The 16,380-nt window shown below is 41.1% G+C and overlaps 1 protein-coding gene across 7 annotated transcripts in view; it reads right to left on the reverse strand.

The window, feature by feature from the left end:
- Trim37 (tripartite motif containing 37) overlaps positions 1–16,380 on the reverse strand; it is a 131,270-nt gene that overhangs the window by 66,264 nt on the left and 48,626 nt on the right. For all 7 annotated transcript variants that reach the window (XM_048446788.3, XM_048446790.3, XM_048446787.3 and 4 more), the window contains exons 14-18: positions 14,565–14,679; positions 9,257–9,475; positions 7,405–7,541; positions 4,278–4,363; positions 437–631 (exon numbers count right to left, since the gene is read on the reverse strand). In XM_048446788.3, the coding sequence (XP_048302745.1) occupies positions 437–631; positions 4,278–4,363; positions 7,405–7,541; positions 9,257–9,475; positions 14,565–14,679 (752 nt within the window). The remainder of the gene's footprint in view (positions 1–436; positions 632–4,277; positions 4,364–7,404; positions 7,542–9,256; positions 9,476–14,564; positions 14,680–16,380) is intronic.

A 16,380-nucleotide genomic window follows, 5' to 3' on the forward strand; every position in this document is an offset into this window, starting at 1 on the left:
CACTAGCAGTTAGGCACAAAGAGAAGGTAAACATTTAGAACTTTCTTTGTTTTTCTTTCCAGTGTTAGGGATCAATTACAAGGATTTGTGTGTGCTGGGTCATTATTATCTTCTGAGCTACACACCCTAGCCCCAAAACCTTTTCAAAGGTTTGTTTTTGACACGACTCTTGAGCAACAGGGAGAATGCGGGAAAGTGCTGTAGGTCCAGTCCACCCAGGACAACAGGATTCTGAGTTCAATCCCGAACACACACACACAGGGGTCGAGGGTGGGGTGGGGAGTAGACAGGTTAAAAAAAAAAAATCACTCATATGACATGAATGAAAAATCATTTTACTAGAGAAACATACTATGTTCCAATACTCAGATGAGACACACAGAAATTCAATAGCTCTTCCAGAGAACCAAAGGGAAAAAAAAAAATATTATTTTACCTGTGGGTTGCAAAAGTGAAGTAGATGGACGAGGCTGTAAGCCCCACAGATTTTCCATACTGCTCCGGTCCTTAAGATCCAATAAATGTATTAAGATTAAAGGATCAATGTCTAATAAGCTACTGGTAGCGGCAGAGCATAAATGTGCTCTTCTTGACATTCTGCTACTGGCACCCACATAGCTGTGGCTATTACCTACAAAAGAAATAGAGAAAACATACTGTATATATCTGTACATGCTTTATTTTTTTAAAAAAAAAAATCCCAATTAGTGTATGAATACCTGTCTGCAGATCTGTGTCTTAGATTATATTCATAATGAAAAGTACAGAGGAACCATACTGCCCAGTAATAAACATCAAAACAATGATTAAGCATGGGGTTTGTTACTATCCATAATTCAAGAATAATCACCAACCTCATCTCAAGCACCATACAATTATAAATGTGTACAAGATACACAACTTGGGGTGCTGGAGAGATGGCTCAGAGGTTAAGAACATCGACTGCTCTTCCAGGGGTCCTGAGTTCAATTCCCAGCAACCACATGGTGGCTCACAATTACTTATAATCAGATCTGGTGCCCTCTTCTGGCCTGCAGGCGTATATGCAGGCAGAACACTGTATACTTAATATGTAAATAAATCTTATTAAAAAAAAAAAAAGATACATGACTCAGTGCAGGCCAGGGTCAAGACAAGAAAAAGTTTTCATTCCCATCAGAGAGTAAAAGGGTTCCCATCTTTTCATATACTTAACATTTAGTACTGCCAGGTTTAAAATATTAACCATACTAGGTGTATGTTAATTACATACTAGGTGTATGTTAATTACACACGCCTGTAATCCTAGCACTTGAGAGGTGGAGGTTAAAGGATTAGGAATTCAAAGCCATCTTTGGCTACATAACAAGTTATAATCAATCCAGGCTACATGAAACCTGCTTAAGAAAAAAAAAAGCAATTTAAATAATAGATATTAAACATTATGGTTTCTTACTATGGTTTTAATTTGGCTTTTTGTTTTGTTTTGGTTTTTTTCAAGACAGTTTCTCTGTGTAGCTTTGGTGCCTGTCCTGGAATTAGCTCTTGTAGACCAGGCTGGCTTCGAACTCACAGAAATTTGCCTGCCTCTGCCTCCCGAATGCTGGGATAAAAGGTGTATGCCACCACTACCTGGCTAATTTCGCATTTCTTACAAAAACAAAACAAACAAAAAAACAGAGTTTTAGCAACCCTTATAAACATAGCAACATAAAACTAAGTCACAAAAGAATGAAAAAACTACAAAGAACTATCTGAAAAAATAAATGAAGAACTCCAAAATATGATGAGAAATACGATAATCTTTTCACCAGTCAAGTGTGGTGGCTCATGCTTAAAATCCCAGTACTCAGGAGGCTGCAATACCAGAATTGCTATGAATTTGACGCCAGTCTAGGATACTTGAGTTCCAGGCAGACCTAGGCTACAAAATAAGATGCAATAAATACATACATAAGGAAATAATAAAATGTATCTATTCATTCAAGATGCTCAAAAAACTACGTAATAAGCCGGGTACAGTGGCACACATCTTAAATCGCAACATGGGGGAGACAGACAGGCAGATCTCTGTGAGTTCAAGGCCAGTCTGATCTACACAGCAAGTTGCAGGCTAGCTGGGGCTACAAAGAAAAACACTGGTTTCATAAACCAAACCTAAAACAATAACAAACAATAAAAAAGTCCAGGCTTAATGCCAGCACTTGAAAGGCAGAGCCAGCAAATCTCTGCGAGTATAAAGGCCATCCTGTTCTATATACTGAGCTTCAGACCAGCCAAGAAAACATAAGACCATATCTCAAAAAAAAGCAAAAACAAAAAAGAACAAATGTTTTGAGTAATAACCTTATCAATGTCCATTTGAATTAGAAATGTATTGCTGTGTGTGAATGTGTGTTTGCGTGTCTGCCTTTAAGTATATGTGTCTATATGCCATAATAAGGTTACAGAGATCAGAAGACAAATTCCCCTGCCACTCTTCGCCTTGCACTTTGTTTGAAACAGGGTCTCTTATGTTATGTTTGGCTGCTGTGCAGCTGGGCAGGCCCATGGTTTGGGAATGCTGCGCACAATCCTACTCCAGCTTTTTATCACTGATTCATTGTTTTTAATTTTTAGAAGTCTGAATTATAGAAAATGTACAGAATGCTTCTATATATTTCACACCCATTTCTCTGTTAACATCTTGCATTACTATGATACATTTACCACAACGAATGAACCAATACTGATATACTAAGTTACTAACTAAATTCTACTGTGTATAGATAATTAATTTTCCCCACATGTTCACTTTTTCTCTTCTATAATTAATCCAGAACTTCAAACTAGTCTTCTCCGGTTTGTGATTATTATCCTTATTTAGATAATTCTGTACAACGTCCCTCAGTTAAGGGATTCTCTGATTTAACACTACAGAGGTAAATGTTCTCTACACATGGACACGTCTCACCACAGACAATGCTAAATGCATCTGTCACATGTGATGTGGTCAAGCTTCCCCCAGCACAACATTTACTTAAAAAAGGGCGAGTTATACTCTATCTCTCTGAGGAAAGAGTCTGTAAAAAATGACTTAGAATCTGCATGTGTACTATTATATATTTTTGCTAAGTATTCCTGCATTTATTCCCCTTTAGTTATAAAGTACAGAAGTCTTTTTCATTCTATTTCTCAGGAACTAGAAATATACTATGATATTCAATGTGTGTTAAGTAGATAAATTTCAGTAAAGTTCAACAATGAAAATAAGAATCTTTGTTCACTTTACATCTTTAACATTTAAGATAAAGTATCTAAATTTTATTAGAATATTTAGAGCTACAGAAAATAAATGCAAAAAATTTCAAAACAAAAAAACAAATGAAAACATGAGTGACATTTATTCAATATATGAATAAATATATGAATCCACATATTCAAACAGTATTCACTTCTCGTTAAGTTACCAGTAAATACTTTTTTTTGTTGTCTTTTTGTTTTTGGAGACAGAGTTTCTCTGTGTAGCCCTGGCTGTCCTAGAATTCACTCTGTAGATCACACTGGCACTTCTGCTATTTAAGAGGATATGGTGGCTCATTACTTTTACTAACTGCAGTCCCAGGGGATCTTCTTCTGGCCTCAAGAGTAATCTACCTCAGGTTGGCCCTGCATTCTTAATCCTCCTGCCTCGGCCTTCCAAGAGTTAGTATTAGAGATAAATGCCAAAAAGTAGTTTTTAAATGTTCCAGCCAATTTTTACAATCAGATCTAAAGACATAAAGAAAAGCATTACATAAATAAGACCTTCTCAGGAGCAACAGTGTGATTTGGGAAGGGTGGAGGACTGCGTCTAACAAAATCTGGGTTCTAACCTAATTAAAGCAACAACCACATATGTGACCTGGTAACTAAACATGAGCTTGTGTAGCTCTGAAAATCAGCTTTCTAAATATTCTTTGTAAGCCCATATTTCATGCGGCTATTTAGATCATTCTGTAAACAATGCTTAACACAAATAAGACTCACACCCCAGAGTCAAGTGTACACAAAATCCATACAAACCTCAAGATCCAATTACTCCTTATTTGCTAAGCTGTGAAAACAGGGTAAGTTGACTAATTTACCTGTGCACCAGTTTCTTTAACTATAAAGTAATTTTTGCCACATGTGGTAGTCTATATCTGTAATCCTACCCCTGGAAAGACCATGGCAGGTTACATAGCGAAATCCCAAGTCAAGAAAAAGAACAAACAAATAAATAATGGTTACCCTCCACTAAACTATGACAGCCAGGATGACTCATGGAGCCTCTGTACCTGGAGGTCCTGCAGCAGCTGCATCTTCCATGAGTTCTCCCTCTTCCAATTCCATGTTGTTATATTCTACATCATTTTCTCCAGACCTGAGAATGGACAAAATCCATCGTGTTCAGAAAACTCATAATTCTCACAAAGGAAATGCAGCTGTATTAGAAGGTGAGTTACAGTTCCTACTCCCCCACCCCACAGGAGAAAGAGAGAGCTGTTTCCCAAGCTGTCCTCTGACTCTCACACACGCAGAGGTGTGCACATACATGTGCATGTGCACAGGCCAAATTCTAAATGAATTTTAAAAATTAAAAAAATTGTATCTGTCATACTTTGATAAGTGTTACGTTCCTAAATACAACTATGAAATGATCTTAGTCAGAATCATGACTGTGCATTTAATGTCCAAACAACTTTTAAATAACATCAAAATAAGCTAAAAATATTTGATCTTTATATCAGAAAATCTGGGAAAACACCGTAAAGAGGGAAGACTTCTCACTACTGCTTGGCATGTGGCTCAGTTAGTACAGTGGTGCTCATATAACCAGCCAGCATTTAGGAAGCCTAGTGTTTGACTTTTGTCACCACAGGGAGCCAGGAGTGGTGGCGCAGTACACATCTGCAATCTCAGTATTGAGGAGGTAGAGACAGGAAGATCAGAAGTTCCCATCCTATGTTACATAGTAAATTTCTGAGCAGCTTAGGCTATGGTGAGACCTCTCAAAGGGAAAACAGGGAAGGCACACATGCTAATAGTCAATGAGGAAAAACCAAAACCAAACAAACAAATAACAAGACAGACCAAAAACAACACCTTACATTTTAATATTAAAGAAAAAAGTCCAAGTCAGGAGAGAAGGAACATGCCAGCATACCCAATACTTGGGAAGTGCCAGGAGGAGAACTGGATTTCAAGGCCATCCTAAACTACACAGGACGTTCTATGAGGCCAGCTGAAACCTTGCCTTCACCCCCCCCACACACACACACAGAGAAAGAGAAGGGGGAGGAAGGAAAGACAACAATCAAGAACATTTACTAGAGATGACAAAGACAACTTTACAAAACAGGGTGCTGCTTCCTATTTGTTCTTAAAAAGTCACCTTTAAACTGCTTTAAATAAAACTACAAAGTACTATTTGAAATAGTAAAAAAGACAATGCTAGTTTTATATATTTGAAGAAATCTTAATATGTAAGGAACTCGGCAGACTCACTATTAAGTAAAATTGATGAAAATTACATTTAAAAGCCACGCACAGCCAGGCGACAGTGACGCACGCTTTTGTTTTCAGCACTCGGGAGGCAGAAGCAGGCAGATCTCTGAGTTCAAAGCCAGCCTGTTCTACAGAAAGAGTTCCAAGACAGCTATGGATTCACAGTGAAACCCTGTATTTTTTTTTTAAAGATTTATTTATTTATTATGTATACAGTGTTCTGTCTGTATGTTTGTTGGGCAGAAGAGGGCACCAGACCTCATTACAGATGGCAGTGAGCCACCATGTGGGTGCTGGGAATTGAACTCAGGTCCTCTGGAAGAGCAGTCAGTGCTCTTAACCTCTGAGTCATCTCTCCAGCCCGAAACCCTGTCTTGAAAAACAAAACAAAAAACAAACAAAACCCAACCAAACAAACAAAAAAGGCCACTCAAGACTCTGGAAATAAGGGTTGGGGAGGTGGCTCCATGGTTAAGAGCACGTCTTTCTTGTAAAGAGAACCTGGATTCAGTTCCCAAGAACCCACATGATGGCTCACAATCATTTATCTATAACTTCAGTTACAGGGGATCTGATGCCCTCTGCTGTGGACACTGGCCATGTATATGGTGCAAAGACATACATGCTGGCAAAAAAAAAGAAAAAAAAAAAAAAAAAAAAACCTCAAAAAGTAAAGCTAAAAAAAAAAAAAAGAAGAAGAAAGCACTCTGGAAATATTCCTAAAGGTATAGAAAAATGAAGAAACGAAAATTTTAAAAAAGCATTAATATTGGTAATAAAAAAGAGCATAGGGCTGGGGGTGGCAGTGCACAACTTTAATTACAACACTCGAGAGGAAGAGGCAAGTGGAGGTGTACCTTTGAGTTGAGGCCAGCGTGGACTATACACAGATTGAGTTCTAGGTCAACCAAGACTACATAGTGGGCATAAATAGTACTTAAGTCAAGATTAATCCTTTCCCTCTTATTTCAGCCCAAAAGCAATTTCACTCTAAGTCACCATAACCAAGAGCATATGCCTTCCAGTTTGCTGGAGTGGGTAAGACACCAGCAGCATTTCTTATTCTGTAGGTAGTCTCCAACACCTAACCTGATGCCAAGGGCCAGGTATGTGTGGCCAAAAAAGACTTGCACCCTTAAGTCCAGACCTGTATTCAGAAGAGCTTCTATTGGGTGAAGGTATCCTGAGAATGCTCAGATCTACAGTGCTTACCACACTTTATTCCTCCAGTAGACACATCAGGGCCAACAAGACAAGCAAAGGGCTAAGGCATGTTCTCCCAATATCCAGTGTCTAAAGCAGGACAGAGAATTGTACCTTTGCCTCTGTCTAGGTTCAGAGACCTGAGGTTTTTGGTTTTTGGTTTCTTTCCCCCACTAAGAAAAGAAGAAGACTATAAAAGAGTATCAGAAAAACATACAATAGCCAGCCTAGCCTGATCAGCAAGTCCCAGGCTGGGCCAGTGTTATAACTCAGTGGTAAAAATCATTGACTGCAGCCTGAAAATCTGATCCCATCTCTGGGACCCACAGAGGAAGGAGAAGACAACTCACAAAAGTTGAACTCTGACCTCCATATGCCCATATTACACATACATACATGCACACACTTTCTTTTTAATTTGTAAAAAAAAAAAAAAAAACTGTACATATGTGTATGAGTCTTTTCTCTGTATATATGTCTGGGTATCACTTGAGTGCCTAGTGCCCACAGAGGGCAGAAGAGAGCATCACAGCCCCTGGGACTGCAGTAAGCTGCCATGTGGGCACTGGGAATTGAGCCCAGGTCCTCTGGGAGAGCAGCCACAGCTCTTAATCACTGAGCCATCTCTCCTGTCCAATAAAAAGATTTTTTTCAAATAAATAAATCACAGTGCTTAAATGATTCCTATGTAAAGTGTTGACACGGGCTGCTCACATGGTCTCCTCGTCAATGTCGTTCTCTTCTGTGTTGCTCGTTGCTGTGGAACTCGCAGAGGAGCTGCTGCCGTCGAGCTGATTCACTTCATCTTCCCCAGCAAGATCCAGATCCAGATCTCCATCCGAGAGCTCATGCTAAAACAAGGCAAATAAGATTTCTTCTCATTCCTTTTTGAGAATTCTGAGTCAAAACTTACTATGTAGCCCAGGTTGGTCTTAAACTCATGCAATCTTCCTATCTCAGCCTCTAGAGTGCTAGGATGTTAAGAAAGCACAAACAAGATCTCTGTTCTAAATGTTTCTACTTAGTTAGTCATCCCATCTAGGACATTACCAGAGAACTACCAGTGTAAATCCTATGTCTACCCTGCTCAATATTCCACAAAAAAGCTATACAACCTTACTGACTGGTACCACGATTGATTCAGTTATCAATTTGAGCTACATCCTCAAGTCAACTAGGACTAATTCACATACTCCAAGTCAACTTCCAGCAATTTCTCTTCATGTGATCTCAGACTTGAGAAGCAAGAAAGCAAGAAAACCAGAAATCCAAGGTCATCCTTTGTTACGTTGTGATGTTCTTGTAGACTATAGCCAACTTGGGCTACAAAAACATATCAATCTATCACCTAAGTCCCCCCTCCATTTTTTCTCATCCTCATATCTCTGCTCCCATCCACATAAAAAAAAAAATCCCCTTCTCCAACTTTTAGTTGTCTTAGATAGAAATTCTGCCATTCATTTTACTCAACCTATCAAAGCAGACTGTTTCAATCAGAGCCCTATTTTCTTTACTTAGCTGAATAATGTTTTTAACCTTATCATCAATCTCTCCCCCGTAAGGGCACTGAAACATAAAACCCATGTCTTCCATGATATGGGATTCCCTTCTGTATGCTGTAACTATGTTTTATTACCATTGGTTAATGAATAAAGATGTTTCAGTCAATGGATTAGCAGAACAAAGTCAGGCAGAAAATCTGAACAGAGATATAAAGTAGGTGGAGTCAGAGAGAAGTCATGTAGCTGCCAAAGGAGCCTTTCTAGTAAGCCACAGCCTGGTGGCGATACACAGATTAATAGAAATGGGTTAATTTAAGATATAAGAATTAGGAAGGAACACACCCAAGCTACTGGCCAAGCAATGTTATAATTATAATAGTTTCTGTGTGATTTATTCAGGTTTGAGTGGCCGGGAAATGAATAGCAGTCTCTGCTTACACTCCCATTTTAAAAGTAACAACTACAGAAAATCTACTCTGTCCTTCTAATCTTAACTAAAAAGAAACAAAATCTACTTAGTGAGTTCTTAATCTAGCTATTATTTGGATTGGCAAAAATTAATTGCATCCCAAATCATAAGTCATCTTATCAGAAAACAAAGTACTTACCAGTTAGTAAAAGAACATATTTTTAAAAATAGTTGTTCATTCTATGATTTTTTTTTAAATGTACATTAGTGTTTTACCTGTATGTACGTCTGTACGAGGGTGTAGGATTCCCTAGAAGTGGAGCTACAAGCAGTTGTGAGCTGCCATGTGGGTTGCAGGAACTCAACCTGGGTCCTCTGGAAGATCAGCCAGTGCTTTTAACCACTGAGCCATATCTCCAGCTCCCAAAATAACATATTTTTACAAATCTACAATTTAAACAGTTTCTAGGCCATGTGTCACAGTTTCAGATAATGGTCTTCCATAATTAACTTTTGCAAAGTGTGAAATGTACAGAACATGCATTCATCAATAACGAAAACTAGTGGACAAGATGTTTAGAACACTGTCTGCTCTACATTATATGTTGGAGCTGACAATCCTACCATATATATCACAGTCTAAATCTATTCTTACATGATAGTCTTCATTCTGAATCTTTTCTTCTTCATCTTCATCTTCCTTAGTCTCTCTTACAGAAGCTGAAGTAGGTCCACCATCCAGAAGCATGTCAGAGCATGACCCAGCCTTCTTAGCTCGTGCCTCAGGAATATCATCATTTTGAGGGCTAAGATGATTATCTGGCGGTGACAAATCTCTTGATTTCTGAGTTCGGGACAGCTCAATAGTCAGTCTCTTTGAAAATAAGAACAGCACAAATTAATACTAATTGTAATAGGTGACTCAGTGGCAAAGCAAACGATGTTTACATTAAAAATCAGATATAAAATAAGCATGACAGCACATGTCATCAACCACAGCACATGGAAAGCAGAAGCAGGATGATCTCTAGCTTGGTCTTCATAGTCAAAAAAAACCAAACAAACAAAAACCATAATGTTGGAGTTGAAGAGATGGCTAAGGTGACATACAATAGGAAGCTCCTGAAGCTTTGTCCAACCTGTAGGATGCGACAGTACTAGCGTATGGAAGGACCTGAGAACATGTTTGTACACATGGAATCTCCAGAAGGCTAAGCCCTGTCATCTGTGGACAATGGCACTTGAGTGGGAACTGGGCACAGTGTTGAGTAGCTTTAATCCCAGCACCCAGGAGACAGAGACAGGCAGATCTCTGTGAGTCTGAGGTCAGCATGGTCCACATAGTTCCAGGGCAGCCACGGCTACACACTAAGACCCTGTCTCAAAACACTGGGGAAAAGACAGGTCTGTACATTCCTAGTTTTAAAAACCATTTCTCTTACTTCTTTCATTTTTTTTCCTGTTTTCTTTCTGAAAAACTCCTAAAAAAAAGATAAACTGCCTTTTGCATATCCAGTCTAAACTACACATATAGTTCACAAACTGTACAAAAAATACAGGCAGGGTTTTGATCTGTTTTGTTTGATGATGCTGAGAACCCAGGATTTTGAGCATGAGGTTAACAGCTAATTACTGATCTACATGTCCAGCACCAGCAATTTGAAATCTACATTCATTCATATTTAGGGGCTTCATCTACTATCACTTTCACAATCCTGTAGAAGGCCGCAACCATATTCTCCACCATAGATGGCGCTGCACCGCCAGGTGAGCTAGAAAGCTCACACGTGTTGGTAACTTTCCATTATTCCCCAAGGTATCACCTGGGACTGGGAGCAGTTGACCAATCCAAGAGTGACACGTCCGAAGCTAGGACTGTTTCATATATAAGGGATGGGTTCCATCTTATCTGGGTCTCCGCCATGTGGCTTATGCTCTAGCTCCCAAGAGGATTAAAGCCATTTCTACAAAAGGATCCTGTGTCCCACATGGTTCTTGCAGGCGAGGCCGAGCGCAGGACATCTGGTGCCGAAACCCGGGAAGAAGAAAAACTTTACACCGCCGGAGACCAGGAGGATTTCAAAACTGCAGGCATGCATACTCAGAGAGGTACGCTCTAAAGTCCAGAGAGCATATCAAAAACTAAACAACAGTGGGAGGTTATGCGCGCACACCCAGGTAAGTTAAAAAGGACCCCCCAATGATTCTAAGAAAGTAAAAATGGGGGAGAAGGCTGATTTACAAGGTCAAAAGCTTTATGTTATGTTATATGTGTTGTCTTTTGTGTACTGGATAGGAGAAAGATATTTAAATTTAAAAACTGCTAAGGATATGATGTTTTGGGAAAGAGGTTCTATTTTCGCCTCCACGGAGGATGGGAGCCTAAATATGTGCTTGAGATCCACGTGGTTTGAATCACCGAGACCTCCTAAAATGTTATAATGTTTACCCCTAAAATGCAGCGGCCCAATACAGCAGGAAGCAGCCAAAGAGACTAACGACGCCCAAATTCCCTAAAAGATTAAATGAGGTCCTTTCAATGGTTGCAGAGCAGCAAGCCTGCTTTTCTGAGTTCCGCTTTGCTCCGTACACCGGTTTGGGCTCGGAATGGGTGCAGCTGGGGCTGGAGGGCAGCTGGAGCGGAGCTTTGCTCTATGGCTATGGTGGGAGGCACATTGCGCCGGCTCAGCTGGTGCCTGGCCTGGAGGATGTCACGGCGGTGCCCGGAGTGAGAGCGGTGCCACAGGCAGCCGGGGGCTTACAGTGTACCTGGGACTGTGAGGGTCTCTGAGGCTAAAATGGCTCTGGTTCCATTTGGCTATGCTAACCGATGCTAACTTCAGACAGGACTGGTCATAATTATCATAATAAAAGCGCAATTAAGGTTTAGCCACAATAAACAGGCAGTACCATATTACATCTACATAATGCGACTTAAGTTTTTAAAAACTGCTTAGCATTTTAAAAACTCAAGTCCTCCTAAAAGATTGCTGTGTATACGCTTGGCTTGTCTGGTGTTTCAGGATCCACAGGGAGATGGATGCGAAGGGCCCTTGGATTTTGGGGTGATTGGGTCGTTGGCTGGATCTATGAGAGTTTACAGCCGCTTTTGCTATGGCACAGATGTTGAGAGTTGGCTAGTAGAAAAGCGGCCCTGGTCGCCGCCTCTCCCATCGGCCCCTTGAGCCACAGCGGCTCTGGCGCGAACCTTGAGATGTTGCCGCCTGTGCCGCCTCGGTCTGGGTGTCGGCTCCCGCCACACTCCCCCACCAACACAGCCGCGGAGGACTGGGCTGGCCCCGCAGGGAAGGCGGGGGCGCCTGGGGGTGGAGCCGCCACTTCCTGGCCTGGGACACAGGGATCCGCGCAGCGAGCAGGCCCAGGGCCACACACAGCCCTTGGATGGCGGGCGGGCTCTGGAGCCCAAGGCCACCGTACCGGCAAGAAATACGGGAGCCAATAAATCTTAGATTTGCTCTTTAAAACAGAGACCTATAGGTCTCTAAGTTCAAGACCAGCCTACTTCCAGTACTGACTATGCTAAATTTTTACACTAAGTTTTTTAATACTCTTAAATGTTATTTTGGGAGATGGTTTTTTTCTAGAAATGCTAATATACATCTGGGTACTATTCATGCTATGAATTCATCTGTCCAGAGGCCTGAGGACAAAGCCTCTGCTATGGAGCTGTCTAACCTGATTGTTGCGGAGCTGGCGGATTCCTGAGGGATGATCCAGCTCCCGCCCTTGGTCTGTCAATTACTGCTGTGCTGTTGTTGCTGTACATTGCTGTGCTGCTGGATTTCCCCTTGTTTTGTCAGTTATTGCTTGCTATCAGTTTCCCTTGTCCTGTCAGTTATTTCTGCTAAACACTATGGGTATCTTCAAGACAGATTACAAAATGCCATGGTTATTCAAATTAAAAATTGGATAAATATCTATTTAAATAAAAAAGGGGGGAATAATAAAGGAACTGCCCCTGATGCTCTGTTCATTATACATTTTTTAAATGGCAGCATGGCCTATATCATAAAAAACAAAGACCCTCAATCAGTTATCTACCACAATGGCTACAGCCCTGGATCAACAGGTTACCATAGATACATCTATTAGAGGTAAAATAATGATTCTTAATCAAATAATTGACCTAGTACAAGAACAGAAGGATATCTTATGGCAGCTTGCCCAACTGGACTATGAATGGAAAACTCCAGCCTTATATGTGACCAGTGTACCATATGAAAACTTTATAAAAATGGCTAACTTGTCCCGAGAATTGTCTTTGTATCTTGCAGGAAAAGTTTGATGATTTGCTGTCCTCCTTGAGACGGTCCATCATGATAATTAACTCCACGCGAGTGGACATAAGCCTGGCCAAAGTATTCCAGTCCTGGGTCGTGTCCTTCATCCCCTACTTCAAAGAATGGGTGGGGGTGGAAATGTTTTGGAACGGTCCTGCTATGAAATAGTGTTTCTCCTCTAGATGGTCTGCTGACTCTAATCCCAAAGCCATAGGGATAAAATGGTTATTACACAGCGCTGGCTGCCCTGGAATAGGGAGCCTCTACTGATATGTGGCTATCTATGTTAAAACAGTAAGGTTTAAGCCAACCAGCTCCTGCACCCCTAGGACTATGGTCCATGGTACAGGGTGGAATGCTTGGCTTAGCTAGCCCTAAAGGTTGTCGAGCTAAAGAGCATCACACAGAGAATGGCCCTCTCTGAGAGATATGTCGTCCTGCATAAGGGTTTCCTGCCATATATTCCCTTTCCCAGAAAAATGGCAGAGGGCAGGCCGGATAGGTTCCAGATGTCATGAGCCTAGGGGCAGATTCCGTGTAAGCCCATTTTAATGTTTCCATTTTGGGAAATGCGACCTCTATCTTTACCTTCTGAGGGAGTTGCCTTTCTGCAAAGAAGTAAAATTAGGGGGAGATGTAGAAGGCCGCAACCACACTCTCCACCATAGATGGCGCTGCACCGCCAGGTGAGCTAGAAAGCTCACACGTGTTGGTAACTTTCCACTACTCCCAAGGTATCACCTGGGACTGGGAGCAGTTGACCAATCCAAGAGTGACACGTCCGAAGCTAGGACTGTTTCATATATAAGGGATGGGTTCCATCTTATCTGGGTCTCCGCCATGTGGCTTATGCTCTAGCTCCCAAGAGGATTAAAGCCATTTCTACAAAAGGATCCTGTGTCCCACATGGTTCTTGCAGGCGAGGCCGAGCGCAGGACACAATCCAAACCTTCCACTCTATCCAAAGTCTATACAAAGGGGCTGTCTCAGTGAGTAAGAACACTTGCCACCAGATCTGACTACCCGAGTTCAATCCCTAAACCCACATGATAGAAGGAGAGAGAATCAACTCCCAGAAGTCGTTCTGACTTCCAAATGTGCACAGTGGCAAGAGCACCCCCCCACACACATATAACATAAGACAGTTCAAATTCCACATAAAGAATTCCTAACATAATTTCATTATTACAAAATCAAAATTAATTAACAATCTATTATAGTGTTCAAAAACAGCAAGAATTCAAAGTGTGGCAAATTTCAACAAGTCTACTTTTGAATCTTTAAATCCAATACAGCTTGTAGAAAACAATTACCTTAGTTACTGAAACACAATGTTTATCTCAAACCAGAGTAGTGCTGCATAAGACAACACTGCATAATAAAAATATTGCACATCTAGAGTGTCTACACAAGCCTCTGAAATGAAGTTACTATAAATAAGGAATAATAATATAGTTGATGTTAATTAAATTGAGCTAATGTAGCTAAATGTGGCTACACAATCGAGTGGTGCAGAATCTAGAAGCTCAAAGGGTGGAGAAAAGGAGAACTAGAATTTTGTTTTGCCACAACATTAAAATGGATAGCCAAAATCAAATTAAAAAAGCAGCAGGCCAAAAGGACAATAGACTGTGCAAATTAGAAGAAACGCAATTGTCTTACCTCTTTAAGATTGTTTATTTGCTGAATATAGCCAGTTTGTGCAGCTTCCAGTTGAGTAATGTACCAGTGCTGATCCCGACATTTCTGAAAAAATGTTGGTGAGCGTACCTGAAACCTTAAAGAACAGTTCCACATGAAGAATAATCTACATAGTGAATCTGTGAATTATATAAACTCTACAGTTCTGCTGCGGGAGCTCCTTCTGCTCCTTCAGTAAATAGCCACTGAGATACCAGCCCACTGGGGCGTGGTCTCTCTCTCTTTAAAAAAGCAGCGGGTGGGGGCTGAAGAGATGGCTCAGTGGTTAAGAGCATTGCCTGCTCTTCCAAAGGTCCTGAGTTCAATTCCCAGCAACCACATGGTGGCTCACAACCATCTGTAATCAGGTCTGATGCCCTCTTCTGGTCTGCAGACATACACACAGACAGAATATTGTATACTAAATAAATAAATAAATATATTTTTTAAAAAAAAGCAGCAGCTGTCCTCCACTCTCTCTCTGGCTTCGGGCTTCCGGCTTTCACTTCCGGCTCCTAGACTCCTTTCCTGTAGGCGCAGAGGGGCTGTTGTCTGGGACGGTAATCTTTAAGTTTTTTCCCCTTTGAATAAATAACCATTCTATTAATCATAATTCCAAACTGGTGTGGGATTGTTTGTGACTTACGCCTTCACCGTTCCCATTTGATGAAGAACTACTTCAAATGAATTCAGAGTTTCTATTACCCACTATTCACGCATGTACTCATAAACCATAATGACATATGTCTCTAAATGCCAGTTGTCTCCATTAAAACCATATATTTTTGGTTTTTTGTTTTCCTTGAGACAGGATTATCTGTGTAGCCCTGGTTATCCTAGAACTCACTCTGAAGACCAGGCTGGCCTCAAATTCGGAAATCCTTCTGCCTCTGTATCCCAAGTGCTGGGAATAAAAGCAAGAGTCACCACCATTGGCCTTTTTTTCCCCTTTTTTATGTATGAGTGTTTTGCCTGCATGTAGGTGTGTGCATCACATGCATGTCAGAAGAGGGTGTCAGATCATCTGAAACTGGAGTTGCAGACAGTTATGAGTTGCCATGTGGGTGCTAGGAAGCAAGCCTGGGTCCTCTAAACCACCTATTCAGCCGCAAAGCTATACTTTTCTAAAGATCATGTTGTATATCAAGATTAAGCTGCCAAGTTAACCCACAAACCATAGATACTATAAAACTATATTTCAAATGTGATGATCTCAAGCTGGAAAAGAAAGAGGACCATACTACACAGGAATAGTTAGGAAAACAACACTTTCCTATCCCTTTGCCTAGGTCAGGTTCCAGGAAAATACAATTTAAGGCTGTTTTTTCCTCCCCTTTCCAAGCCTGTTGGATATTTTGTTTGTGCTCTGACAAATAAAGCTTGCCTGGAGATCAGAGGGCAGTGCTATTTAACCACAGAGGCCAGGCAGTGGTGGCACACACCTTTCTTCCCAGCACTTGGGGTGAGGAAGCAGGAAAATCAGGAGTTCAAGGCCACCTAGAGCTAGTGAGATTGAACCATTCTCAAAGAGAAATAGCCGGGCAATGGTGCACGCCTTTAATCCCAGTGCTCAGGAGGCAGAGGCAGGCTGATCTCTGTGAGTTCGAGGTCAGCCTAGTCTACAAGAGCTAGTTCCAGGACAGGCTCCAAAGCTACATAGAAACCCTGTCTCAAACCTCCCCCCACAACAAACAAACAAACAAATAAATAAGAAACAGCCAAGCAGTGGTGGCTGACACCTGTGACCCCAATACTTGGGACCTCATGCCTTTGATCCCAGCACTAGGGAGGTGAAGAC

This window comes from Myodes glareolus, chromosome 9 (genome assembly GCF_982192425.1).
Source record: "Myodes glareolus chromosome 9, mMyoGla1.1, whole genome shotgun sequence".
In the NCBI taxonomy this organism is placed as follows: domain Eukaryota; kingdom Metazoa; phylum Chordata; class Mammalia; order Rodentia; family Cricetidae; genus Myodes; species Myodes glareolus.